The 27194-nt window shown below is 33.5% G+C and overlaps 2 protein-coding genes across 19 annotated transcripts in view; one reads left to right on the top strand and one right to left on the bottom strand.

Annotated features, from left to right (window-relative positions):
• Nucleotides 1-27194, bottom strand: part of LOC105200665 (PRKC apoptosis WT1 regulator protein) — a 103808-nt gene that overhangs the window by 12390 nt on the left and 64224 nt on the right. The gene's annotated exons all lie outside the window — the stretch shown is intronic.
• LOC105200621 (multiple C2 and transmembrane domain-containing protein) overlaps nt 1854-27194 on the top strand; it is a 34532-nt gene continuing 9191 nt past the window's right edge. For 2 of the 11 annotated variants that reach the window (XM_011168272.3, XM_011168259.3), the window contains exons 1-6: nt 19393-22351; nt 22718-22866; nt 23544-23949; nt 24938-25080; nt 25226-25585; nt 25958-26087. In XM_011168272.3, the coding sequence (XP_011166574.2) occupies nt 20999-22351; nt 22718-22866; nt 23544-23949; nt 24938-25080; nt 25226-25585; nt 25958-26087 (2541 nt within the window). In that variant the 5' untranslated portion in view covers nt 19393-20998. Of the gene's footprint in view, nt 2414-8948; nt 9206-11821; nt 12221-14500; nt 15035-15529; nt 15794-16114; nt 16258-16567; nt 16760-19385; nt 22352-22717; nt 22867-23543; nt 23950-24937; nt 25081-25225; nt 25586-25957; nt 26088-26440; nt 26528-27194 lie in introns of those variants that run through there. The other 9 variants (XM_026132557.2, XM_026132555.2, XM_026132556.2 and 6 more) reach the window with 9 other exon arrangements.

Below are 27194 nucleotides of genomic sequence, written 5' to 3'. Positions count from 1 at the left end.
GAAAATGGCTCAAACACGAAAAATTAAATTGATAGATTAGATTAGAATTAGAAGAATTAGATCAATAAAGATGTTAGGGGTTTTCGCTAAACAAGGGCAGCCGGAAAAAAAACACGCGGCAGTCATGGGTCATCTTTTCAAATACAAACAAATGTTATCTACAGATAATTTTTAACTTACAAATGATTTTTTGAAACAAATACATCTTTGTTTTCATGTTGGAACAAATACAAAAACGGCAAGAGATGTAAACATTGTCATATGCGTTGTGCGACAAAATTTTTCGAAGTTTAAAAATTGCGAAACTTGCGGGACACGAGAATAAACGAGTTTCAAGCGGAATAAATATTTTTGTTATAAAATTGAATTTGCAATGTAAATTTTGCTGTGATATAATTAGTGTGTGTTGTAAAATTATCTGTGATTTTATCGTGGAAGATGAAAAATGAGTTTGTGAAAGATTGGGTCAGTTTATATTCATGGAAATAGCCTTGCGACTCCTTGCGGCGAAGGCATAATTTGTACTAGCAATTATTTTAATGCGTTCTTCATTAATTAAGACACGACACCGTCGGCAGAGGGATATTACTATAGAGAACAGAACTCTCATACACTTCGAATAACTCTTTAATATCCGCATTTGACTTCGCAATATTAATGCTTTCATGTTTACGAACTCGCAACATAATTTGTTCTTGAAATTATATTAAGATCAAATCCTATATGTGATGCGAGTGAGGTTGCCCTAGTTCGTCATGAAATTATGGAAATTACGGAAATCATGGATTATATAATTATTGCGTTTTACGTAGAACAAGACTATGTCTTGTCTAATTGTAAGTCAGAGTTTCTCAAATTTGTGTGAATTATAACATTTTTTAAAACGGCAAACATTCATATCTATCTTGTTTTAGTGAAAAAGTCACAATCACTTTTCCTACTTTTTAATTTTTAAATAGAATTTTGTAAATCTATATCTCTAATACATAATAAAGTACAAAGATGTTTGTACTTTAGACGCAAAATGCGTTTATTTCTTATTTCTGTAGATGATAGCTTTGACATCAACATTGACGCAAATCATGTTCATGCACAAAAAAATTTAATAATTGTAGTTTATTTTTACTTCGAAATTTGATTTTAATCCCTGAAAAATTATTTTTCACCAATGCCTTTTGGGAAACTCTGGTCTGAGTTTTTTAGTCAACTGTAAAAAAAAACTCATCTTTTCTCAATAACAATATTGAAGCTCTTATAATTTTTTAATTAATTGTTTTTAATTTTAATTAAAAATATTTAATTAAAATCTAAAGGTAAATAATTTTTAAAAAATACATCGCTAAAATCCTTGGCTTTTCGAGAAACGCAAAGAAACACTCTCTCATTATAATACAACAATAATAATAAATAATTAATATAAATGCACTCTATAGCATCTACATTAATGCATCTACGTACATTAGCGTTTCGTTTTATTTTTTTTTTTATTGGAACGGAGTTTTCTTTACATATATATATATATATATATATATATATATATATATATATATATATAAATGTATAGTTTTATTATTTCTAATCTTTGCTGCAAGAGAAGATCTCTTGCTGCGTCTCGACATATCATATTTGGCATATTGCATCAGAGACGCGCGCCTTGTCCAAAGCGGAACTCTTCATTAATTTTGTAACCCATCTTTGTGGATTAGCCGCTATTTGGCACTTCAAACAAAATTTCAATTTCCCAAAGTCACCGGGTACTCTCCTCTCGACCGGCCCTGGTCTCGCGGGTCGATAAAGCCTCTCACTCTCTCCCGCTTCCACATCGCGCATCCTCGTCGAGAGACGAGGCGGACGAGGAACGACCGAGTAGGACGGAAAACCGCCGAGTTCTGTCAGTGGCCTCTCGGACACGGAAGCATCAAAAGTGGAGAACGTTCTGCGATAGAGCGAACGTTCCTCCTCGCCCCGAGGCTTTGCCGCGCGCACGGCGATACGCACGGTAATTAATTAAATCGCGAGCGTGGACCACGCGGGCGTTGATGTGCGCGAAAAATGCGACGGTAGTGAAAACGCGTCTTGCTCCAAGCCACGCTCAACGTATCGTCGACGTACCGTGACGTTCGTGGCGCGTTCACGTGTCGACACCGCCAAGAGACGTCAAACTGAACGTTCGATCGGAAGTCTTTTTCTCAAACGCGCCTTTTCCCGCACAGAGATAAGGAGGCAGTCACTCTCGTTCCGAGAGTTACCGCGGTCCTACGGATGTACCGAGTCCTCCCAGCAACCCCGAAAGACACCCGGAAACACGTTCGGCGCGTGACAACCCTTGGCATGGCATGACGGATCATGAGGTGTCACCTTTGTCAAAGTGAATGAGAGCATGGCGAGCAATATATTTCCTTTATTTACTAATGTTAGTCAATTTTCTTGTCCCAGTCTTGGGATCTTTATTTTCTTCAGCACTCGACAGTCGATAGCTTGATGAGCAAGGGTTCTTTGAAAAATATGCGCGAAGGGGATGTGGACGTTGAGCGTTGATGCGATTCTCCTTACATGCTTGTCCCATAGTTTACACAGGAAATTTTACACAAGAATGTCTCAAGTTTCCCATATTTTCTTTCATCTCTTTGATCAATCCTGTAGTCGGATTTTTTTTTTAACACTTGAGTACTGGCGCGTTGGTATTGATGTTATTTCACGTGAAACTTTCACAAAGACAGAATTATCGGAATAATTTTCTCTTTCCAGAATTATGAGCAATTAAAAAAGAAAGAGTCTTGTATCGAAAAGTAGAAATAAATAAGGAAACTTTATTTACAAGTTAGCCTAAATACATTAATCTTAATGAATGAAAACTTAAATAAATGCCATCAATTTCCATAACTTATCTCTTTGGCACAGATTAAAATACAACTTGTTAAATATTTAAATAATGTTACATAAAATTCTTTTTCTTTTAATTACTTCCTTTTTTTACATTAAAAGAATATAATTTCTAGAAAAAATTAATTTTTTAAATCAACGTTTAAATGCGTCTCAGGAAGTGCTAATTGCCCGGTACTCTCGTGGAAAAATAATTTTGTCGTGACCTGGGAGTTCGTGAATGAAAGTGTATACTGAGAAACCCGATATAAATAATTCCAAAAGATTTTTATACTTTGGTCGACGACTTGAGCGAGTCATTAAAAAGAAATTAATTGAGAGTGCATTGCGTGATACTCTTAAGTGCAACTGCTGGCAAATTGCAGTTTCATACAGCTTCGTCATTTTCTCCGCCTATGTGTGCCTTCAGCACATGCCATTTGGTCGTTTTTTTGTATCACAAAAAAATAGTAATGGTCAGCAAGTCACGAACCAACCGCCGGGAAGATACAGATTCGTATTTATTATGTCGACTGTTGTTAGATGCGACTATTTAATTCTCATGACATTGACAGCGATTTCCACAGAAGCCGAACAAGCCTTGAAATCAGACGGCTGTACTTGGCATTAAATATGGGATATAAATGCGGACAGTGTGTAAAGTCGAGTAGAACATATGCCTGCGAAAATGGGGTCGTTCGTCTTTTCTTTAACCCTTGGGTATTGGTATGGGATGTTGGTGATATTTCACGTAAAATATCTACAAAATTTAGTTCAGACCTTTATAAAATACGGTGAGGTAAAATATTTTTATATTTCGTTTTATTACTGTAGCAAAAAAGTTGTTGCAAGATACGTTGCATATTAAAGAGGCTCATATGCATAAAAACGAAAAGAGATAGAGGTCGTACTCCATTGTTAAAATCATATTTTCCTCTATTTAACATTTAAGTTTTATTAAAAAATATAAAAAAGCATTGTTATTCAAGCTCAAAAATCCTCAATCGTCAAATATTAGTTTTTAGTATAAAATATATATATATATAATTTCAAGACGTCTTTCAGATGTCACACGTTTTTAAAAACATGATTTAGGAAAATTTGGATAACGACGTCAATTTATATTATTTTTTAAATGAAATTTAAATGTCAAATAGGGAAAAGTATCTATGATTTTTAAATTCAAATAAACACGACTGCTCTATTTCTTTCGGTTTTCCCGCAAAAAATTTATAAAGTTAAACTCTCGATCCGTCTAGATATACATGACCTCTTAAGGTAAAAGTAGTAGAATAAACGTGTCATTTTCTTATACATATGTATTTTAACATTTATATAATACGATGTATATATAATACTATTATCACCAAAAAGAAACGTTTAACATTAAGATTAAATAGCTTACTTCTGTCTTCGTTTTTGAGTAGCTAAAAATGTTTTAGTTTCATACGGTTCAATGTTTACATTTAAAACACTGAAACGTTTAAAACTGAAATCTTTCATCTTCAAACGTTTTAGTGCTTTAAAGTGCTAAACACAGTTTGAAATAAAAAATATTTTCGAGTATTTAAAAAAACAAAGACAGAAATAAAACATTAAAAAAAGTTAAATGCTTCTTTTTTGAGCGTAAAATTTTGACTATAAATCTTATATTATTATAATCGAGATTACGCTTGAAGATTAAAACAAAGAGAAATGTGCGCGTACGAGTAATTAATTCCGATTAATTTTCGCCGTCATCGTCCATTTCTTTTAATTTTCAAGTTTAAGCAATTTATATTGTCGATTACTTTAGCTACCATTGATAAGAAGCAATAATTAACATGAAGCATCAAAGACGCGGAGGTTTGCAAAAGTTTCTCAATCAGACGCGCTATCGATCCCACCCGCCCGAAGATTCGCGCGTCTCAACTTGCACTCGCGCATCTCGTGGGGGGAAAACTTATTAAATCCATAGCGAACAAGCGGGTAAAAAGTTGAACTCGAAAAGAAAATATTGCGCACTAGACGGACGTAGATATCGGTGCACCGAAGCGAAACTGATAGCGTTGAAACGTGGTTGTGGTTTATCGCCTGCGTAAAGGTCACCGCAAGTTTCCGCGAGTAATTATACCGTTGAAATAACTTGTTTCGGTACTTGCACGGACGAGGATAATTAGGATTGGGGGCTAGTTTACGAGGTGCGGTCGAAATCACGGCAAAATCGGGAGTAAAGTGAAAACCCTCGACGCAAAAATGTAGGGTAAAAGAGATATTTTGTTTTTCGAGAGAATTGGTTTTGCGGGAAGTTAATAATACTTTCTGTCTTTTTGAAAGCTTTTCAATAAGCTTATGCAATACATTGTGTTGCATCGATGGATAAAATAAAATAGGAAGAGAAAATAGGAAGAGAAAATAGGAAAATAGAATATATCCTTCTCTTGTAAGAAAAAATTGTTTCATCGTACGTCGCTGAAAAAGAATCCAAAAAGAAAAAACCTGAAAAAGACTTTATTTTATTCCGAACGAAATCAGACAGGCGAAAAATAGATCTATATGAATATTGAAGGAGACTTCTTCTCAGCATTGAGTTGAAGAAATGCGTTTTTTTGCAAGACAGTTTATGCGCATCGATTTTCAAAAGAGATCTCTCAAATGTCAAAAAAAAAGTGGTTTAACGAGCACTCGTGAGCTTTGCATCTTCTGTTTCTGAGATAATCCGGCCATTAAAAGACTGCAAACTTTTGAGATTGTAATGCGTTTTCTATCGAAACTTTATTCAAATGTATTTTTATTATTGAGCGTGGTTAAAATTACGTGATCAGATTAGATAACACAAATGCAATTTGTAGTAACGTCTGATGTTATCGTAGAGACGTGCATTAATAAAGTTGACGCTCGTATTTTCGCATTTATTGGTAAAAATTTTTGAATTCCGTTCGAAAGCAATTTCATAATTAAGACTGACACAGGGCGCAAATTAATCAAGACAAATAAGAGCCAAATATAAAGAAAACTTATTCAGGTAAAACATATTGGATTTCAATTGACATTTCAACTCAATTTTCGAATGGTTCAATTTATTCGATTAAGTTATCAAGTTTGAAGTAACTAAAGTAATGCTTCAGTAGAGAGTAATACTTGTTTCTGTAGAAAAAAAGCACTGGATGGTAAGCTTATGTTTGTTTAAATTTAGCCATTTAATAGCATAAAAAGTGAGATTTACCTTTCTTCTTCCTGAATGTTGTTTTTGGACTATATTTATATCTGTAATTTAAACATGGTTTTCGAGCTCTCTATTTAAATCTCTAATTTAAATGTTATTTTTAGACTTTATTTAAATCTCCAATTTAAATTTTAAATATTTATTAATAACTTTGTAATGAAAATTTATTCTTCTGATTCGATTATTATCTCAACTACTTTGAATAGGAAGTACAAACAAAATAATGTGAACACCCGGAAAATTCACTATTTATTTTATTATTCAAAAAAGGTTGGCCTATTCCTTTGTTTTTAATAGATTTTACATTTGTTGAAATAAAATAAGACGATGCTTGAGTAGATACCAGTGCAATATTGTATCGTTCTTCTAGCAAAACATCTTTCAAGATGCTTTTAAAAAATATTGAAAGAGACATTCTATACTTCTCACCCTGCTCTTCAAAACTGCTTACAATGATTTGATGATACTTAAAGCAAGCAATTAAATTGGCTGAGAAACACGATAAAGTTTCGGGAAACAGGGAGCAATTTGCGAAAAGAGTAAAATTTCTTTCTTCAACATTACTTCTATAATCAATACAAAGGTACTCTGCTAAAAGAATAATACATTTCATTTCTTGACCTAAGTATGACTTTGTTCCAACAACGATCTATAAAGACAACTGGTAAAAAAATTAATCTCTCGTTAATAAAACAAGCAGTGTATTTCTTAGGCGTCTATGCACTATTTAGTCCTTGTATGTAATAAACCACTTCTTTTTTAGTTCATGCGATACCGAAGATTGTTAGCAGTTTTTGCTCGAGCCTTTCTCTTGCATTATGAAATTAAAAAAATTTTATGTATATAACGTATATAACGTATCAGTAACACGCAATTACGCGTGGAAGAGCGTAACTAGTAGTTAGTTAGTGATGAGCACTGGCGATCAATGTGATTAAAGCTGTACGACAGTCTGGCGTGTTTGATGGTGTTGTATATCGACCGACGTGTTTCAACCAGCCAGCGAGTTTTTATGGCTTTTCGTCGTTTTACCTCTAAAAATTCAGTTTCTGAAAAATTTCTCGCGAAACAAGGGCACGGCCATATCTTTCGTAATATTTTAAAATTACGATGCGTTTTAACTTCGAAACGATTTGTACATTATTTTAAATTACAGTTTAAATAATAATGACGCAATGATTCATTTTATCACTCGCTTTATCGCTCGTTCGTGACATTTCGTACGATAGTTCCAATATGAACAATAGTTCGAAATGTTAAATGCCATTATTTAAAGTTTTACATTGACATTCGGAAGCAGCGCGTATAACACGATCTAACTTTGCTAATTTAACTTAAAGAGGATTACATTCACGATGAAGTTGTAGTGGCATAAATTTCTTCAAAGCGTACCGCGCTATCTTTCGGTATTTATTTCGTAGTAGTGACGTGAAGTTCACTGCAAGCGCAAATCTAATCACTCGAACGAGCCATATGAATTTCATAGGCAATTTAGATAAATTTGCAAACTTAACTTTAACGACACTCTCTCGATGAATTGACAATTGTTCTTCCTTCAACAGAAACCTCAAGATGTCTGTAATGTCCGAGTTATACGTGTTCCGAGAAATTAATTCTCTTTGCAAACTCAATTTCAAAAGAATAAATAAATAAATAATAAACTTTTCTTCCGCAATTAACAGGTTGACTTTACTCAATAGAATCTCAACTTGATAATGAAGTGGAATTAATATCGTAAACAGGATGTCAAGCGCTAAATGATAATTTAGTTTGATATTTAGGTTAAAATAAAATTGACTGTTCATTTTGAAAATTGGTTGTTAAAATTAGCAGTAAAATTGTGGGCTGAAAATGCTCCTTTATTATATCCCCTCTGATGTTGATACCAAATTTCCATGCTAAGCATGGAATTTGGTGTATAATAAACACATAAATATACAAGAGGCTGTCTAATACTCCCAAGAGGGCTTCGTCATTTCATGATCCATTCAAAAGTTAGTCAAAGTTTTCACGAAATTTACACAAACACGCTAATTGGATTCTACAGCGAGCATATAGCCAGATATGCCGACGTAATCTCGAGTTAAATTGTAATCGCAAATACCGCTGCATAAGCCGGAGACAAGCAATAGCAGTTTCCATTACAATTCTGGATTTAACAATTAGTAACATGGATTTGGTTAATGAGCAGGCGACGTTTGTTTATGAATAGTAATTTAAAATCGAAAACACTTATGACTGGAAGTATTGCATTATCGCATAAAGCGCAATAAAATCAAAAATTTCATTTTTTTTAAATAATCGCATTATAGAAAAATGTAATTATCTCTTTTGTTTAATAAATTATTACTTCTATATTTTATCTTATGTATACAAGATTGTTGTAAATTTACGAAAGGGCAAAGATACGTTTAATCTCGGAAATTTAAACAATTTAACAAAAAAATAAACCTTAGGTAAAAGAAAACTTTGTTCCACAGTCTCCGTCTCTCTCTTTCTCTCTCTATTTATTTTTGCATGTAATTTTCTTAGTTTTACCTCAGGCTATGAAACAATTTGTATTTTACTAGTGCGAGTTACCTGTCGCCCCACATGACTTTTTTAATTTAAACCTCACACGCCAACACACAAACCTCACACGCCAACACACACTACCACTTGCAAAACAGGGAACGTCCCCTATTTTTCTGACATATAACAGCACAACAATAATTAACGCAGAAAGCTATTTAATTAATACCTTGGTGCCCTAAATGATGTGGCAACAGAAAGGGGAAAGTCTCAGGAGACTCAAATTAGCTGCATATTAAAATACACGCTATAGCTGTACGGCTAATCAATATTACAAGAAGAAAAGGAAACTCTTGTTATGATGCTACAGAAGTCATTGACATCACCGGGTATTACGTGGACACTGCGAAGTCGGAAGAATATGTGCCGGTCGGTCGACGCTGTTGGGTCTCATTAATCCATCGGTGGAAACATGCTATCGGAATGCGGCGGGTTGGTGCACTTCAAGAAGAGACTAAAGCCCTGCAAGCAACGGTCTCGAGAACTAATTCGCGTTTTCGGAGGCTAAGATGAGCAAAAGTGTGGAGTTACTCGCTGGATCGGAGGACAGTGAGCCAACACCTACGAGTGAGTAATATAATACTGTAATATGATGGCGTGTACTGCATTAAATAAATCTCACTTTTGCGGAAGGAATTAATAAAAACGATTACTTAACATAATAGAGCTGAAAATGGTTGGCAACTGTGTCATTTTTTTAAACAGCTGTTCTCTAAATCTTACGACAAGAATTACTAGTTAAATAATTAAGAATAATTAAGAAAATCTTTTAAAAATTAATAATAAAATGTAAAACAGAAAAAATACATAAAATGTTGCAGTCAAGAACATCTAAGAATGTAATTTCCTGAGAGAGTAATAAAAACTGGATGTATAGCTAGTTTTCCTGCATTTTTATTTTTTCTAAATAATTTATTTAGCGGTACACAAAAATTTCTTGGTGTCTAGATAATCTGTAAAATTTTACGACTGAAAAGATTGTAAACAAATTTTTCATACGTCCTATAAAATGACTATTGGATTTCTCCTATGGGACGTGCCGGTGGAAGGCAATACTCCAGCTAGATGTCCGGAATACCAGATTGATTTCAACGATACATTAGCGTGTTAAGACGATTTCCGACAAAAGGAAGACAAATCCAATAAACGGCGAATGCATTTAGCCTCCACATTTCCGGAATTTCCAGAATGTACAAGTGCGTGATCTTGCGTTATATTTTACAACACAGTTCCCTATCTAAAACTCGGCTGCAAAATTAACAAAAAATTTAATTAAAATTATGGCTGTATTGGGTGGTCTATACATTAAATTTATGTCAAAACGTTATAACTGAGTTTTAATCACAAATTATTTTCTTGCTGAAGCAGTATATATTTTTTCGCAAGTCCAATAAGAGCTTATTACTCTTAATAAAAGCGATATAATTTAGATATAACAATTCCTCCTTTACAACCCTCTTTTAATAATTTTTTAACATAAAGAGCATTTCTCAATAAATAAATACCGTACCAGCTGTTATAAGAATCGGAAATTTATATCGATTATGGGACACATCATCGTTCTTGGAATATAATGGAAAGTATGCTAAGCCTTTTAAAGACATTATGATGCGTATTACTATGTTTAATAATACAGACGGATCGATATGCTTACATGTGAGTACATATAATGTATTTCCCTTGTAATTCTTCTAAAAGCATTGTGTATTTTTCTTTATGTCCATTCAGAGTCCAAGCTCACTCGGTTTCCGCTTTGTTACATCAACGTGCTTTCAATTTGGCCAAGGATGGACAATACTTGTTTTATAAAATAGTATTTTCTTCATCCAGTAAATAAAACTGGGTTGATAAAGTAAAAATTATGTTACAGATCAAATAAATCGTAAAATAATTAAAAGTTTTTCTCGACATTCTTTATTCCAAAATATCTTTTATATGTGTTAAATAAAAAATTAATAAAATTAAGTTGTTTATTAATAAAAATGAATTTCTAAATATTAAACATATATATTTTTTATATGGTGGAATAATTAAATTAAGTATTCAAAAATAATAATAATAAAATGACTAACTTTTCATTATTGGTTCCAATATAAAAATATTGAAATATTGCGATGACTTTTGTCATTGGAGAGGCGTAAAAAGTTAAAATGATTGATTTGTACTCGATACATAACACAAAGACTTACAAAATATAAACAAAATGGTATTTGAATAAGACCTACAAAATTAAGGATGTTAAAAGTTGTTTTAGAATTATAAGTTTCTTGCATAATTTTGATATTGATTTTTGCGGCAACATTCGTGTTCAGCGCACAAAATTACCTAGGGAATTACTTATAATTCTCAAACAACACTCGCTAATCTGCAGATGTGTGTAATCATATCATAAAATATTTAATTACTAATACAGCGTGAACAGAGAGGGAGAATTAGAATAACAATTTTCGAGTAAGTTTGGTGCAGAGTGTTCAACATATTGGAATGTGCACCGATATCGATTAACAAATATTTTCGTACTCAATATTTGTATCTCTCCGTTGGAAACTCGCACAACTACCGCGGCTAAAAATGTTATCTAAAAATGTTGCAAATACTTGATACCGTGTGCATTTTGTTAGCAACAAAATTGTTTAATTTGGGATTTCAAAGTATTATAGTATTACCTCGCTCTTATTCGAAAATCCGAATCATTCATATTCGTTGTTAAAAATAAAAGAATTATTCAAATAGCGTGAGTTCAATAACATATAGATTCATATAAAACAGAAAATTTTCCATAGTTTTATAACGAATGACTTTTCTAAAAAAAAATATGGATTTAAAATGGTTTGCATTAATGTAGAATGGCGTGTAATTCAAGAATTTATTTAAACTCTTTAATTAAACGTAAATGGCTATCGTAGATTGCGGCAAATCAAACAAATGGAAATTACACAACTACATTTATACATTAAAGTTTATCGAGAAACGGAGTGTTTGTTAAGCCATCCGTGTGCACTAAATCAAATTAGCGTCATTAAAGGTGTTTGTACTTTATTTATTCTGTTTGCTGTCTACTTTGTTTAGTCTTCGCTGTCCGCATGATAAGGTTTGCCACGACAAGTTTTGCCAGCAAAACTTTTTCTTCCCGTGCATTCTCCGGTACCGCAACTTGATCCGGAATTGTATTTCGGCTTGCAGGTAATACTATCGCCCAAGAGAGATCCAGACTGAACTTGAACGGGAGCCGTCAGCTCTCGAAAAGCGCCACGGAGCTCCGGGACAGTGAGAAAGCGGGATCGGGGCAGGGTGATGGATCGGGCGAGTCCGGTATCGTCCATCATCACCGGCACCATCGTCATCATGGCACGGTGTCGGTAGCCCAGCGCACACACACTTTCTTCGCGACTCTGAAGAGTCGCTGGGCTCGCAGTAGGAGCAAGGAGCGGAAGAAGTCCAAGGATGCCGGTAGCGTGCAGGACAGCAGTCAACTCAAGAATCCAGGAATCGAGTCCGATTATGCCGCCGATTACTCTTCCGAGCACAGCAGAAGTTCCTCGGCCACTGCGAGCCCGGCTAGGCACTGCCTCAATCGCCCAGGTGAGCGACGATGTGCCCCTTCTTACTAACCGATCTTATTAATTTGTATTAAATTTACACAAGAAATAAGAGGAAATGTCATGGTCGAAGCGAATCGTGATGCTCAATTAATATTTTTACATCAATTGTTAAATATATTTTTCTGTTTTATAAACTGCAGATATGGTTATTGAACTCAAAACGCAATCGTAAAATAAAGCTAAAAATCTAAATTAATTTAAACGTCAAATTTTATGACGATGCTAGAAGCTTCTCAGTGGCTACTTATTTCTCGTGTTATTCACTAATATCGAACTTATTATTGTTTGTACCAAATTTACCTCATCTAAAAGAACAGATACTATGATTGAATTAAGTAACTAATAAAAAAGTATTTTAGATCTGCGAAAGAAATATGAGATTTAAAAGAATGTGTAACGTTTTTGCGCCCTGATGACCTGGTTATACAGTTCCCTCTGATAGCCTCCATATCTACAGCCTTGCATATCAACACAGTGCATATCTACAAACTCGCGTGTGAATTTTCAAACAAAACAGTTTTGATTTATCTTTATCCAATTAAACGGAACAACTCTATAAAAGTTACAAGACAAAAGTTAAAAAATCGAAAAAATATCACAAATTTATTAATAACAAACGTATTAATAAATCGATTTAAAAAGCTTTAAATTAATTTTTCATTGTGCAGGAAAAAAGAATGTAGAAATTAAGAAATACGTAAATGTAATCTATATGTAAATGTATTTTGAATTTTTTAATGTATAAGAGTAATGTTATCACAAATGGCAATAGACAAGTTTCAAGAATTACGTCGGACGATCTATGTGTATACAAGGCGGAAAGAATTTATCACGAAACGTTCTCGTGACACTATAATTGCATACGCACAATGTTTTGACATATCCGCAGCATTAAATGCATAGTGAATTGGATCATTACTGTCATGCGACGATGAAGTATTAAATAGAGAGCTGTTTGCATCGTTTGCAGCAATGCTTTTCAACCAATATTTGACGAGATATTAATGCATTAAGTGCGTCGTTAAGTGTTCTGTTTAGTACTGCAAAAGAAGTCGAGTCTGTTCTTATAAATGTTCATTTTTTAAGAAATAAAATATATTAATATTTTTTTCTTTTTTGTATTAATTATACATACGTACTTAAATAATTTTTTTATTATAACTATATATTTTAATTATTTAAATATTATTATCATTTAGTATTAATGAATCGATGAGATCGCCAACTTTAGTTTTTTTTTTAATTTTTTAATCGGAATTTTATCCTCTAAAGTGGACATGGGGAAATAACAATGAGCAAATAAAAATCAAATATCGCTTTAATTTAATTATGCAAATATTTAAAGCATTCTCAATGTTTCAAAAAACAAAGTCTTGAATATTAATTTAAAAAAAGCAGCTTCTGTTCTCATCGATTTATTTATATTACCTATAATCCCTGACGCTGTTTTTCATTTCCTGTTTTTATGATATGAATTGAAATATGTCTGCAATATATTAAATACCATATCTTTATTTACATTTTATGCATAATTTTTGTAAAGTAATTATTCTTATGAAAGAATGACTCTCTTTTATATCAATTTATCAAATGTTGCTGTTCTTTTATGCAATTACAAATTTTTCTTATTCGAAGTTAACTTCATATGAGAAAAGTTGAAAAACACTAATCTATGATGCCGATGATTATTAAAGAGAGTTTAAAAAATTTAACCTTTGAAATTATGTCTAGGTCACACTGATGCAATCTATCCATTAAATCGAAGTCAGTGTATTATTCACTGAAAAATGGTGAATTAGTCCAATTTTTCTATTGTACTTATCAACTGATATAGTCACTGACTATAGTCAAATAGTAAGAGTCTGAAAGATGCGATCAGTATTCTCCCTTGAGAATCAATGAAGAAGAGTGAATAGTCACTGATGATCACAGTTATGAGTATAGCACTGCAAGCCAGTAAAATTTTATTAATTAAAATTTAGAGAGAAAAGTATTGAAGAATATTTGTCAAATTCATTTGAATAATTGAAATTCGTCAGTTCGTCCGTTTGCTCGAAAATTGCAATTTCATTTTTAGGTGAATTAATTAAGTTTATTAACAAACCATTCAACTTGGCAGTTGATCCTTCTTGCAAAAGAGTTACGCCGCGCAAATTAATAACCTGGTGGGACATTGGAATACGAATGCAAATTTAAATGAACGCTCTTTAAAAAATGAATCAGTTGATAACCACAGATTTATTTAAAATATATCTGCGTAAAAATACGTTAAAATAATATATTAAGATATATAGAAAAAAATTTAGAGAGATAAATATTCGTACAAGTGCGTGTAAATGATACCGATTATCTTCTAAAGAGCGATTAACTAAAATAATATAATTGACACGATCAACAATCAACGCGAATAGCTCTACATAATTTGCGTGCAAATAATTACTTATTCAAATTGTACACAATGCTGATTACCAGGATGCAATTGTATAGTGCTTTTGGTAATAATGTGGATTTATTCGGAGAAGAGAGAGAATCTCACGTGCGGATGAGAATATCGAGCGTTCAATTTATACCTAACGCCAAAAGTCGACATGCGCGGCACGTTTAGACCTCATTATATCGATTGATCAGAAATGATCCACGAAATGAAGCACGAATGCTGGCGTGTTTCACCATACTTAGACAGATTAACCCGAAAGACTTCTCTTGTTCCATTTAGTTTGCATTAGTTCCATTTAGGCTGCCGTCCTGTACAAAGAATTCTCTTGTTCCTGTTTTATGGAAGCATCAGTGTTTAGTGATTTTTTTAAAATATATTTTCGCAATTAAAATACATGCGATAATTGTATAAATTACTCCTCGCTTAATTACATTCGTATTTTCTGAGGAAATTTTTTTAGTAACTTCTTTATTCCCAATTTCTAATTTTTTCTCGCTCGACTTCGCAGTGGTATATAACGTCATAAATTGCAAGTTCTAATGAACTATACAATTTATTTGAATTTGGGTGTATTCAATGTATACCTATATTTTAAATTTCTTAAAAATTTAACAAGAACTATCTAAGACTAAAGATATGACTAATTAAAGGATGTTAAATGTAGCCTATCGGAAAACTAAAAAATGAATCATATTTAAATATCTGATAATCTCAGAAGACACTTGATAAGACAAAATCAATCTGTTTCCAATAATTACATTTGTGATGAAAATCATGGATATCATTATCATATTGAGTGGTAAAACCGATAGTAAGGAAGTATGTGCATCTCGGCATATTTTGAATGCGCAGAATCTCCGTTAGCGCGCAGTAGCAGAGAAAAGCCTGTGATCGTGCAAGAAGACAGCGCCGGAAAATGCGGCGAAGGATTTTCCAAAGGATCTGTGAGCTTCCAGAAGGAGGGCGAGGAACCTCTGGGTTCCTTCAGCCAGGATGGGGACTTTCTCCACGACGAGATGACGCGAAAACGAGAACAGGCTTTGAGGCAACATGCCTTCTTCCAACTTCGTTTACACATAAGAAGAGGCGCAAATCTCGTTGCGATGGATAGATGCGGTAGGAGACAAACATAGAGAACTTCACCTATTTTTTACTGAAGGAGAAAGATATATATTTGTATCCGTATCTTTTTGATAAAAAAATCGCGAAAAAAGTTATCATAATTGCTTTGGAAATATCATGAAAGCACAATATTTAAAATTCATCTAAAGTTATGTGAACAAAGTCGTCATTTTTATGCCATTAAGTAAAACGTATCTCGAGTCAATTTGTGGGGAAACTAAAGATCTGTTACATTTTTGTCACATAACCGTAAATTTTACGAAGTATAAAATTTACGGTTCGCTTTATGATTTGCGGTTTGCTTTATGGTTTTAGGCGCCAGCGATCCTTATGTGAAAGTAAAATGCTCAGGGCGATTGCTACACAAATCGCGAACCGTTCATCGCGATCTAAATCCAGTTTGGGACGAAAGTGTCACCTTGCCTATAGAAGATCCTTTTCAGCCACTTACTATCAAGGTATATTTATCGGTTTTCTTATTACATCAAAATTTCGGATATATATAAAATGGCAGAAAGACTAAATGTGTCGACATCCATTTTTCATTTTTTCAATTTTTATTAAAAAATCTCATTTCAATTTAATGTACATTTTTTATTAAAAATCTCAATTTAATTCACGGCAATTTAGACTGTTTAATAAAACGTAATTAGATATTTGAAAAATAATATGTATTAGTCTTATTAAGTTAAATAATTATTAAATAATTATTTGTGTTTTATTATCTAACGCGTTCTAATAATCACTAAACATTCTATGTATTGACAGGTTTTCGATTACGATTGGGGCCTGCAGGATGACTTTATGGGGGCAGCTCTGCTGGACCTTACGCAACTCGATCTAGGGCATTCTCAGGATATAACGTTAGAACTTAAAGATCCGGTTAGACCAAAGCAACATTTAGGCGAAATCTACTTGACAGCCACACTTTGGCCGAGAAATCAACAAGAAAAAGAACAGGTACTTTTTACTATTGTCCTTTTCAATCCCCGCAGATTTATTTAAAAAAACTTTTTTTATCTTTCATCCTCCATTTTCCATTTACTTATTTGTAAGACAATTAATCGATTATATATAATATATAAACAAATATATTTAAAAATATAAAAGAAATTGAAGAAGTGAACAAGAAGGTAGCTTCACTAGTAGTAAAGGATTAAGCAGGTGGTAAACTAACAATAAGTAATCGCGTCGATCGTTCTCTTGGGTTCTTGGTGGAGAGATGGATGTGCCATACGTATATTTATAGCGTGTACGTGAAGAATGGGAAACTGGGTTGTGAGGGAAGTACGCGCCCGCGTTCGTATTACGGTATCGACTTGTCGTTGAAAGTGGAGTGCAAGGCCTGGCCCTTATCGCGCGGGAGCTCTACTTATGTATTAACTATTATTAAACGCCATTCCGTGCGGAGTAACTAAATGGGAGTTCTCCAGCGTTAAATCCAATTTATTTACAGTAATTTATGTAATTGCCTGATCTTCTCGCAACAACACGTCACACTTATTCCACATGATTGCACTTGGGTCATCTAAACTTCGCAATTGCATAAGCTACAGTCTGGTTCCATTATTTAATTTGTGTGTGGGTGTATGCGTTAGTCCCAATGACACAAGTTACACTTTTGATAAATACAGTCTATTTAAATACGAGCGTGACAGCAGAAATTTTCTTTAGAAAACGTTAGATGGAAAATTCTGATGGCAGAGCAAATAAAAAAAACTCCCTCTCAAATTTTAAATAAAGGATTGTTTCTTGCCATTCAAAACCATATTTCTTTCCATACACCTAAAAAGATCAAAAAGTCGCAAAGAACAAATTCTATAGAAAACGATACAATCTGTATACAATCTGTCACACAAGAGCATCAGCTAGATTGGTTTAAGAGAAAACTATGAGATGGTTCTACTACTGCGGTATTCTTTGAAAGGTAGGAGAGACTATTATGCTTTGTATTGTAGACGCCAGTATTACTTTTCATTTTGATAAGAACATGTGATTTTTAAAAATGAGTGCACTGTATGTTAAACATTTCGAGGCAGTGTTCTTATCACAATGGAAAATAATATTGACATCTCTGATCTTTGGTCTTTAGCACAAAGCATAATGGTCCCCCCCCCCCTCAACAAATACCACAGTAGTAGAGCCACCTAGTAATTTACTCTTGAAGTAGTCTAGAAGCCGACGCTTTTGTGTGATAGACCGTATATATAAAATAAAGCTTACTGGAAAAAAATAAAAGCTGAAACAGTCGACAGTTTATTTTGTGTAGAGATCGTTATCTTAACAAGGTTGCTAGATTTTTTATTTTTTTAATTTTATCTCAATATTAACAATTTAATGAAAAATATGCCTCGGAGCCAGGTGATTTACTAATATAAAAGCGTCATAGTAAAATCTAATATATGTATATTTTTTTTTATTTCTTATTATAATAAATGGTATCAAAGTTAATTATGTTAATCACGCTTTTATTAGATTGTATTTCATGGGAAAAACAACCTTGTTGCAGTATATAAAAATTTAACTATTAAATACAAATAAAAAAATAAATTTATATTAGATTTCTAAAATAATATTATGTAGAATATTTAAGCATGATAATATTATTGCAAAAAGTTTTGATGTTTTAGCAACCATCTTAAATGTACAATATAATTTTTTAATAAATAAATAAATACTTTTTTAATGGTTTAACATAATTATTTTCAAATCTGCAGTAAAAGCATTACTTTCATGTTGGAATATTTCTCTTAGAACTCGATTATAATGTACAATTTGTACATAGTTTAAAGTAATTTTGCTTTTAAAAAGAGATACTCAATTCCTTCTCTTTCAAAATTTAATTTAAAATTCGCGAATATCTTCTCTTGAAAAATTAATAAAATAAAATAAGTATACGAAAATGAAATACAATCGAACAAATACATGATTACTCGGAAATTGATGACTCGGGAATGATCCGATCTCTCTTTATATTTTCATTCAGACAGTGTTGATTGCGAGGGTCATCGGATAAAATATGATTTGAAATTTGATAGATATCGAACACTCTGTGCACCTATAAAGTCGGATGATAAGCGTACGTAATACGCCTCTATATATTACATGTGATATATTCCCATATATCACACCGAACATATTAATAGCTCGTCGTAATCCGTTGCTATAATCCGAGGTAATCTTCTTTGAGATAAGATTTCTTTGATAATATTAATGATCGAAACGTTAATATTCTTTATTATTAAATGCAACCCCGAGCTTTATCTTTTTAGAAATTTGATTCAATAAAGATTTAATTATGAAGATATATTTAATACAAAGTTAAAGAGTTAGAAATATATCTTATTAAATAAAATAATTTTAAAACAGAGCGTAGATGAATGTAAAAAATTATTTTCACATATACCGAAAAAAGTAAAAAAATTAACAAACAAATGTTATTTACGACCTTTCTTTGATATTTATTGATTACAAAAATATTTTGATTATAATAACAAAACTGAAATATATATATTTTATTTCTGAGAAATATATTTTATTTTTCTCATTAATTAGTTTGTTAGGAATACAATTTTATTTCACCGTAAATAAAAATTTATTTTACTGAAGTAAATTTATATTACACAAATAAATTTTTAACTATCTATTTGTCAGTGTGCAACTAGATGAACAATCCTTTCCCGTTCCATATTGAACAAATTTGTCATTACTGTATACGATATCTATCTTCCTTTTTATAAAAAGTTGAGAAACACGTCAGAACATCAGAGTATCGTGCCTCGCGGTTACGACGATTGTGTATTCACAATGTCTCAATGTTTGCTGACATAACATCACTTTCCCAGTGTGAAAAATGGAGAGGGAGACGAAGTTCAGCTGGCCGGCATGCTTCGCAGGTTGCCGATGAGGAACGAACTAGTAGTCAGACGACTTTTGCCGTCTAGCTTTGCGAGCACGACAGGTGCTTCGCGCTTATCAGTACGGTGCCTATGATGTTTGATAATCGTGCCCCAGCGCGGATGTATTCCATTGTGCGTTAGTAACGAGCTCACTTTTGTTCCCGATACAACTTCCGACCATGTTGGCCATCTAAACGCGTGACCGAATTATATTACTTTATTCGTATCTTTCGTAGTGACTCACCGGCGTTAATTGGCAATATCGGACATTGCGATCGTCGAAAGGAAGTACTTAGATTTGCACTTTACGATTTTTTTTTTTTTTTAACAAGATACAGGTGAATCACTGTGTAAATCTACTGCTCACAGACACTTCTTGTCTCACTTCTTCCTCTCTCGCGCGTGTCGTTCGGCTGATGTTACTGCGTCGAGTATAAAACGTGAGCTTTAGTGCGAAAAGCACTTCAGATTATCTGTGATGAGTGCTTAGTGTAAAAGATTTCTTTCTGTGCGAAAACTCGTTATAAGAAGTGTGTACTGTAAAGTTATGATAAATAATTAAATAATTAATTGATTAATGTAAATATAATGATAAAAAATGATAAAATATAAAAAATATAATAATCAATTAAATATAATAAATATATGACATATAAAAAGTTTTACGTACATAACTGACGTTTTGGATGTTGAAAAATATTAATTTTAACAGAAAAAATTTTTGAAGCTTCTCTGCGTATCGCATAAGAAATATATAGTCATCGCGTTAAATAGTATATTTCCACTGGATAATGAAGTCCGATGACTAATATCTTTTTTACGCAAAAACATACTTAAATACTTTTTGTTAAGAATTGTAACATCGCATACTGTGTGACGCAACGTAATGAATCCGCGAGTGAGAAACAACAGATACCATCTTCAGACCTGGTTTCGTCTGTTTGATGGAGTCCATGAAAGATGCAAGCCAATCGAATGAAACATGAGAACGAATTCACAGTAACTTCGCTAGTAAGGAGAAGCAGGGAATTTGTAATAAGACCACCGACGAAAATAACGCGTTACAAAGACGCTTTCCACGAAGGAAAATATTCACAATTCATCCATCGTGTTTGCAGAAGATACGAAACGTTCAAAGCGATTTCCACTCGCAAGAGTAATTTTCGCGGAGAGGACATCCGGGGAGATGTATCCTTGAATTTCAAGTTGATAGTACATTCGATCGGTATCCGGTCTCAATACACTCGAAGTCGATACCGCATCGAAGAAGATAACGATCGACAAATGTAAAATTGATACCATGCAGAGGGAAGATCCGATCGAAGCTGCAATCGTTGCGTCTAACATGGCCACCGCGTCCGAAATAGATTTCTTATCTAACAATAAACGGAATGTCGCGAGTAAACTTAACACTATGCCCAAGATCGAAGTTGCGTCGGAAATTGATGTCACGTCTAGGAACGATAACATCGCAGCCGAGGCAACGGCCACGTTGAGCAAGAACTCCGTCGGCGACGCGTATAAAATAGACTCCGCGTGTGAAACTCACGTAGCGTCTAATATGGTGTCTAATAAAATAGATGAGGTGTCTATTGACAAATCATCCGATATTGGCAAACCTTCCAAGCAATTGCGCCACAAGGCCTGCGTGGATCGACGAGAGAGACGTCACTCTATCACGGAATTAGATCGGTCCGTATCAAAACATGAATTTGAGAGAAACTTCGTCGAGGCGAAGAGCGGCGACGTCGCCGTAAGCAGCGCCGGCATCTTGGCGTCAGATGGCAATTTTTACAGGAATATTCGGCGCGTGGAGAACACGAGAGAAGAATCGAGTTCTGTCGCGGGCGAAAAATCGAAGAATCGACAAACGTTTAAAGAACTTCTAAAGGAGAAACGAACCGAAGGATTATGTGCCAAGGTGACTTGTGAAATTACAGGGGAAAGTTCGAGTGCTGTCAAGAGCGAGAAATCGAAACTCGAGGGAGCATCGGCAATGATAGGAGTTTCAAAGACGCGAGTGGTTGAAGGACCGTCCATCGAAAGCCTGCCTGGGATCAAGAAACGGAAGGCAAAGGGTTCATTAAAGAACTCTCTGAAGCGAAAGGTCGATGTGATAGAGAGGATACTGGAGGATCAGGTGGAGCGAATCTGGGAGGAGAACGTGGAGAAGCATACGTGGCTGCAACCGATCGAGACGTGGATCGCTGATCATCGTAAACCCCCTTCCGGCTACACGTTAATGCACTGTCAGCTCGATGACGCGTCCGACAACTTGACGGATATCAATCAAGATGCTATGCCGGAACCTACGTATGATTTTAAATTTATACCTGCGAAGGGAGAGGATGAGGAACCGAAATTCGAGAGCAGATTGATGGAAAATTGGCGAACCGCGAGAGTTGACGAGCCGAGGAACGAGAGCAAAGTGACCGAACATTGGCGAAGACAGCGAAATCGGGCTGTTCCTCCAAAATCGGATCGAGCTGAGGCAACGAGTTCGAATACACAGCTGAACAAGCAAGAGATTGAATTGCCACACGGAGAGGAAAATTCAAGCATTTTAAACGATCCCGGTATTTTAGAAGTAAAGGAGATCAAACGTCCCGATATTCTGGAAAGACTGAAAGAGAAGATGGAGGATATCCATAGGGTTAGAGCCACATCAAACATTTTGATTTTCAAAGCCACATGTGCATTAAATATTAAATAAAAATTTTTTTGCGGCAATACACAATAAACATAGAAATAATAAAATTAAATTAACTTAAATTTGTAATAAAATTAAAATTTCAAGAAAGAAAATTTACAAAAAATTGTTCTTCACAAATTGTTTTTTTAAGTTAAGACTCTTTCAATAAAAAAAAAGAAAAAAAAAGAAAACATCAAACAAGCAATCATTCAAATGTGTAGTTTCACTTATTGTTTCTCATTTGCAATAATTATGCTATGTAGTACACAAATCCTACATTAGTCTCCCTAGCAATTTTATTTAGTGTCCCATTTTTCCATATTGCAGTATTTTCAGAGAACTAATCGATTGGCGGACGTGAATAGACGATTGAAGTCGCAGATATGGAGTTCGGTGGTGACAATTGTCCTCGTGGAGGCAAAGAATTTATTGCCAATGGACATAGATGGTTTATCGGATCCTTACGTAAAATTTCGGTACATAAAATCCAATATTACAAAATGAAACGCATACTTGATCATCCTGATTATTTTCTGTTGTCGGCAAATGAATTTTTTTTTGTTTAAAAATTTTTTTATATCACTTCGATATTTGCTTTAGAGAAATCTATATTATTTTACTTTTTGATTTGACTATTTTTTTATACTAATTGCTTGTTATAAAAATTAAATTATGTCTTTTAATACAAACAATAAAAGTAATCAGTTTGATCAAGCTATGATATTTATCTCCGATTCATTTCATCTCTGTTTATAAATTCAATATGATGAAATTTATTTTTACTTATATTAGTAAATCTACATTAGTAAACTTTTTATCAGCATATTTTAATTGTCCAATCTATTTAAAAAATTTTTTTATCAATTTATTATTTTGTTCTTTTCAACATGTTTATTAAATATTTATAAAATAAATACAAATTAACATTGTTATAAATTTAAATTGATATCGTTGATATTATAATTAATATAATGTTGCCATATCGTATTTGTCCATTTTGTTTACGTAGAACGTAAATCGTTCTATTCTTGACATAATGGTAAAATTGAAATTAAACAGAATGAAATGTCAGAGATATTAGCAATTCAAACTACAGTTGGTTAAACTGTGAAACTTTCACTATAAAAACTAAGTCCTCGTATCCTAATTGCAGACTCGGCACGGAGAAATACAAGTCGAAAGTCGTTAACAAAACATTGAATCCAATTTGGTTGGAGCAGTTTGACCTCCACCTCTACGAGGATCCGTATCTGGGACAAGAGTTGGAGGTGACGGTTTGGGACAGAGATAGGAGTCATCAGGACGATCTAATGGGTAAAACGGTAATCGATCTGGCGATCCTCGAGCGCGAGACCACGCACCGGCTATGGCGCGAACTCGAGGATGGTTCGGGCAGCATCTTTTTACTCTTGACGATAAGCGGCACCACAGCCAGCGAGACAATCAGCGATTTGGCCGCGCACGAGGAAGTGCCGATGGAACGCGCACAATTGATCCAACGATATTCCATCATGAACACTTTTCAAAGGATACGCGACGTAGGCCACCTGTCAGTGAAGGTAAATTAGTAAAAATGTTTAGCATTAATTGCTAATAGCGTTAACATGCTAACGTTGGAGTGTTAACTTTTTTTTTTAAAACGTCAAGGGGGAACAGTAATAATTAATGTACAAAATGTTCCTGAAATAGGTCGTCAAATTTTGAGCCATTATACTCGTGCCAAGAACGAAGGGAAGCTCTAATATATTTATAGATCCGAAAACTCGTCTTTATTGAATTATAAACTTATTCATCTATGATGGAATTTTATCTGACAAGCAGAGTACGCTGTCAAACTTTAGCGTTATAATTCACACGGATATGTTATTTAATAATAACGATAGTAATAAATTCATTTGCATTATGAAATAATTGTTTATCATGTAAATTAAATATAACATATTAACATTTAAATATTGTTTTGCGAGGGCCGAAGCAAATGAGATAACTTTTCGTTCAATATTATGACGCGCTTATTTTGGAATGACTTTTTAATGTTATGAATTAGTAAAGCATATTCGATCGCAGAATAAAAAGTGTGTCGCTTCACGAGTGGGCTGAGATGATAAATTTTACATTAAACGCTAATTATCCAAAAGGTCTTCTCGAAAAAGAATTGATTAAATTTTTTTTTAACCAGTTTAATGTCGCGATACAGATACGATTTAAATTGTGTTACCATTGAAAATTATTATTTACACAATTAAATTACGTAAAATCTATTGGCATAATGAATAATTTTCTAGCTCATACAAAGTTGATTTTGTTATTAAAAATGTAAAAAATAATTGAGGTCAGTCAAATAAAAACTATTTCTATTAATAAAAATTATTTCTATATCAAGTAATGTTATAAAGCACTTTTTCCTTCTCAATTTCAATAATTTAATAAAAACAATCTGACTCTTTTGTAAGGTTTTTATACTAATAAATTAAAATAAACTTAACAACTTTTTGAATAAATTTTATATCATAAACCTGTTTATTAAATTAATTCATCTTTTTGCAGGTATACCGTGCGCAAGGCCTCGCAGCTGCTGATCTCGGTGGTAAAAGTGACCCTTTCTGCGTTCTGGAGCTCGTAAATTCAAGATTACAAACGCAAACGGAATATAAAACTCTCGCGCCGAATTGGCAGAAAATTTTTACCTTGTAAGTTATAATCGAAATATCGCTAATCATTTTTAATACTGCTACCGATACACATTTATTAGATAATACGGATGGTTGAAAGTGATCAAACGTAAGAGTATGGTTATCTATGCATAATTAAGAATAAATTTCTTTGTTTCTACAGTAACGTAAAGGACATCAATTCCGTCCTGGAGGTGACGGTGTACGATGAAGATCGCGATCACAAGGTGGAATTCCTGGGGAAGGTAGCGATACCGTTGCTAAAAATTCGTAACGGCGAGAAACGATGGTACGCGTTGAAAGACAAGAAACTGAGAGGCCGCGCGAAGGGCAACTGCGCCCAGATTCTTTTGGAAATGACTGTCGTATGGAACATATTCAGGGCGTGCGTTCGAACGCTTAATCCGAAGGAAAAGAAGTACATGGAGCCGGAAGTAAAATTCAAAAGACAAGTCTTTCTGCGAAATGTTCTTAGGCTCAAGGCAATCATCGTAATATTCATCGACTTAGGAAAATACATACAGTGAGTGTGACTTTAACTTTTATTCAAGTTATCGAAGATATAAACTTTCCTCTTTTCAGTCTTATGTAATGTAAAGCCTTGAACAATTATGGAACATATTTAACACTCCATTAATAGCGAAAATTATGATACACATTACAGTTTAAAAAAAAAATACATATTTCCTTATAAATTAAGAATTTAGAATCAAAATTAAGCAAATTAATTAGGCTTTCTTTAATTTAGATAAGCGTCCCATCAAAAAATAGTCTAAAGAATTTTCTATTTCGTGCTGTCTAGCAAGAAGAATCTTGAATAGAACTAAAATAGATTCCACACTTAGTATCGCTGCTACTGTTTATAATACTATTTTTCGCTTTATCCCACGGTTAGGAGCTGCTTTGAATGGGAAAGCAAGATGAGAAGCATCCTCGCTCTGGTGATTTTTATTCTTGGATGTTACTACTTCGAGCCGTACATGATACCGGGCGTGGCATTATTGATTCTTCTGAAGTATTATCTGGTACGTCACTTTTGTTATTGGTTTTATTGAGGTTTTAATCCTGCATTCTCTTTTTCATATGTCTATATTTTAAATTAATATAATGGCATTAAAAAAAAAAAATGCCATCATATTAAAAAATAAAAAATTAAATCACTGATCTTTAAAACTTTGATATTGAGTTTTGCATGCTTACATGCGATGCATTTTTGAAGCTGCAGAATAAAAAGCCCTCGATGTCTTCGATTTCTTGTACAGTGGATTAAAACTTGATTTATCGCTAGCATGTCGTTCTGGGATTATTCCATTTATTAATTGCTATGCTATGAAACGCTTACTGTTCTTTAATTCAAAGTCTATTTTTGATTCTTTAGTCTTTATTCTTCGCTCCCTCTATTGCCTCCCGTTGACCCATCGACCATAAATATGTACGATAATAAGAGCGTTGGTATCATCACCTGGTAATAATGCATATACTTTTCATACAAATATTTACGTGCTATGGTCTAACAGCTTTATTTCAGGACTTCATATATGTAAAATGTCCCATATTTCGTAGAAAAAAATTTATTCTTACAATTTTCTTTTCATTTTTATAAAATAATTCATCATTGAGACCAAATAAATGCTGTGCATGTTCGTCACGCTTCATTTTTCTATGTTTTGTACTTAGCTAATTCGAGTTTGGATATAAACACTTCTATATATTTTAATAATGTTTTTTGGGGGGGAAACACATATATTTCTTTCGTATAAACAAATATTTTTCGTAAATAAAAGTTTCTCAAAAAAGATAAACAAACTTCTAGAATTAAAAAATATTAAAAGCAAAATTTATAGAGTTATCGTATTTTAATAGATCTATCCAAAACGTAGAATTAATAATTAACTCCAAACTAAGTCTCCAACTTTAATTCATTCTTTAATACTTTATACATGAAATAAAATATGGCATGTTTGTGTGTGTGTGTGTGTGTGTGTGTGTGTGTGTGTGTGTGTGTGTATGTGTGTGTGTGTGTGTGTGTGTGTGTGTGTGTGTGTGTGTGTGTGTGTGTGTGTGTGTGTGTGTGTGTGTGTGTGTGTGTGTGTACACAAACATGCCATATTTATAAAGTGTAATAAAAATGT

Source organism: Solenopsis invicta, chromosome 11 (assembly GCF_016802725.1).
Source record: "Solenopsis invicta isolate M01_SB chromosome 11, UNIL_Sinv_3.0, whole genome shotgun sequence".
Classification (NCBI taxonomy): Eukaryota; Metazoa; Arthropoda; class Insecta; order Hymenoptera; family Formicidae; genus Solenopsis; species Solenopsis invicta.
The sequence above is the reverse complement of the archived record's forward strand: the minus strand, read 5'-3'. Positions and strand labels throughout refer to the sequence as shown.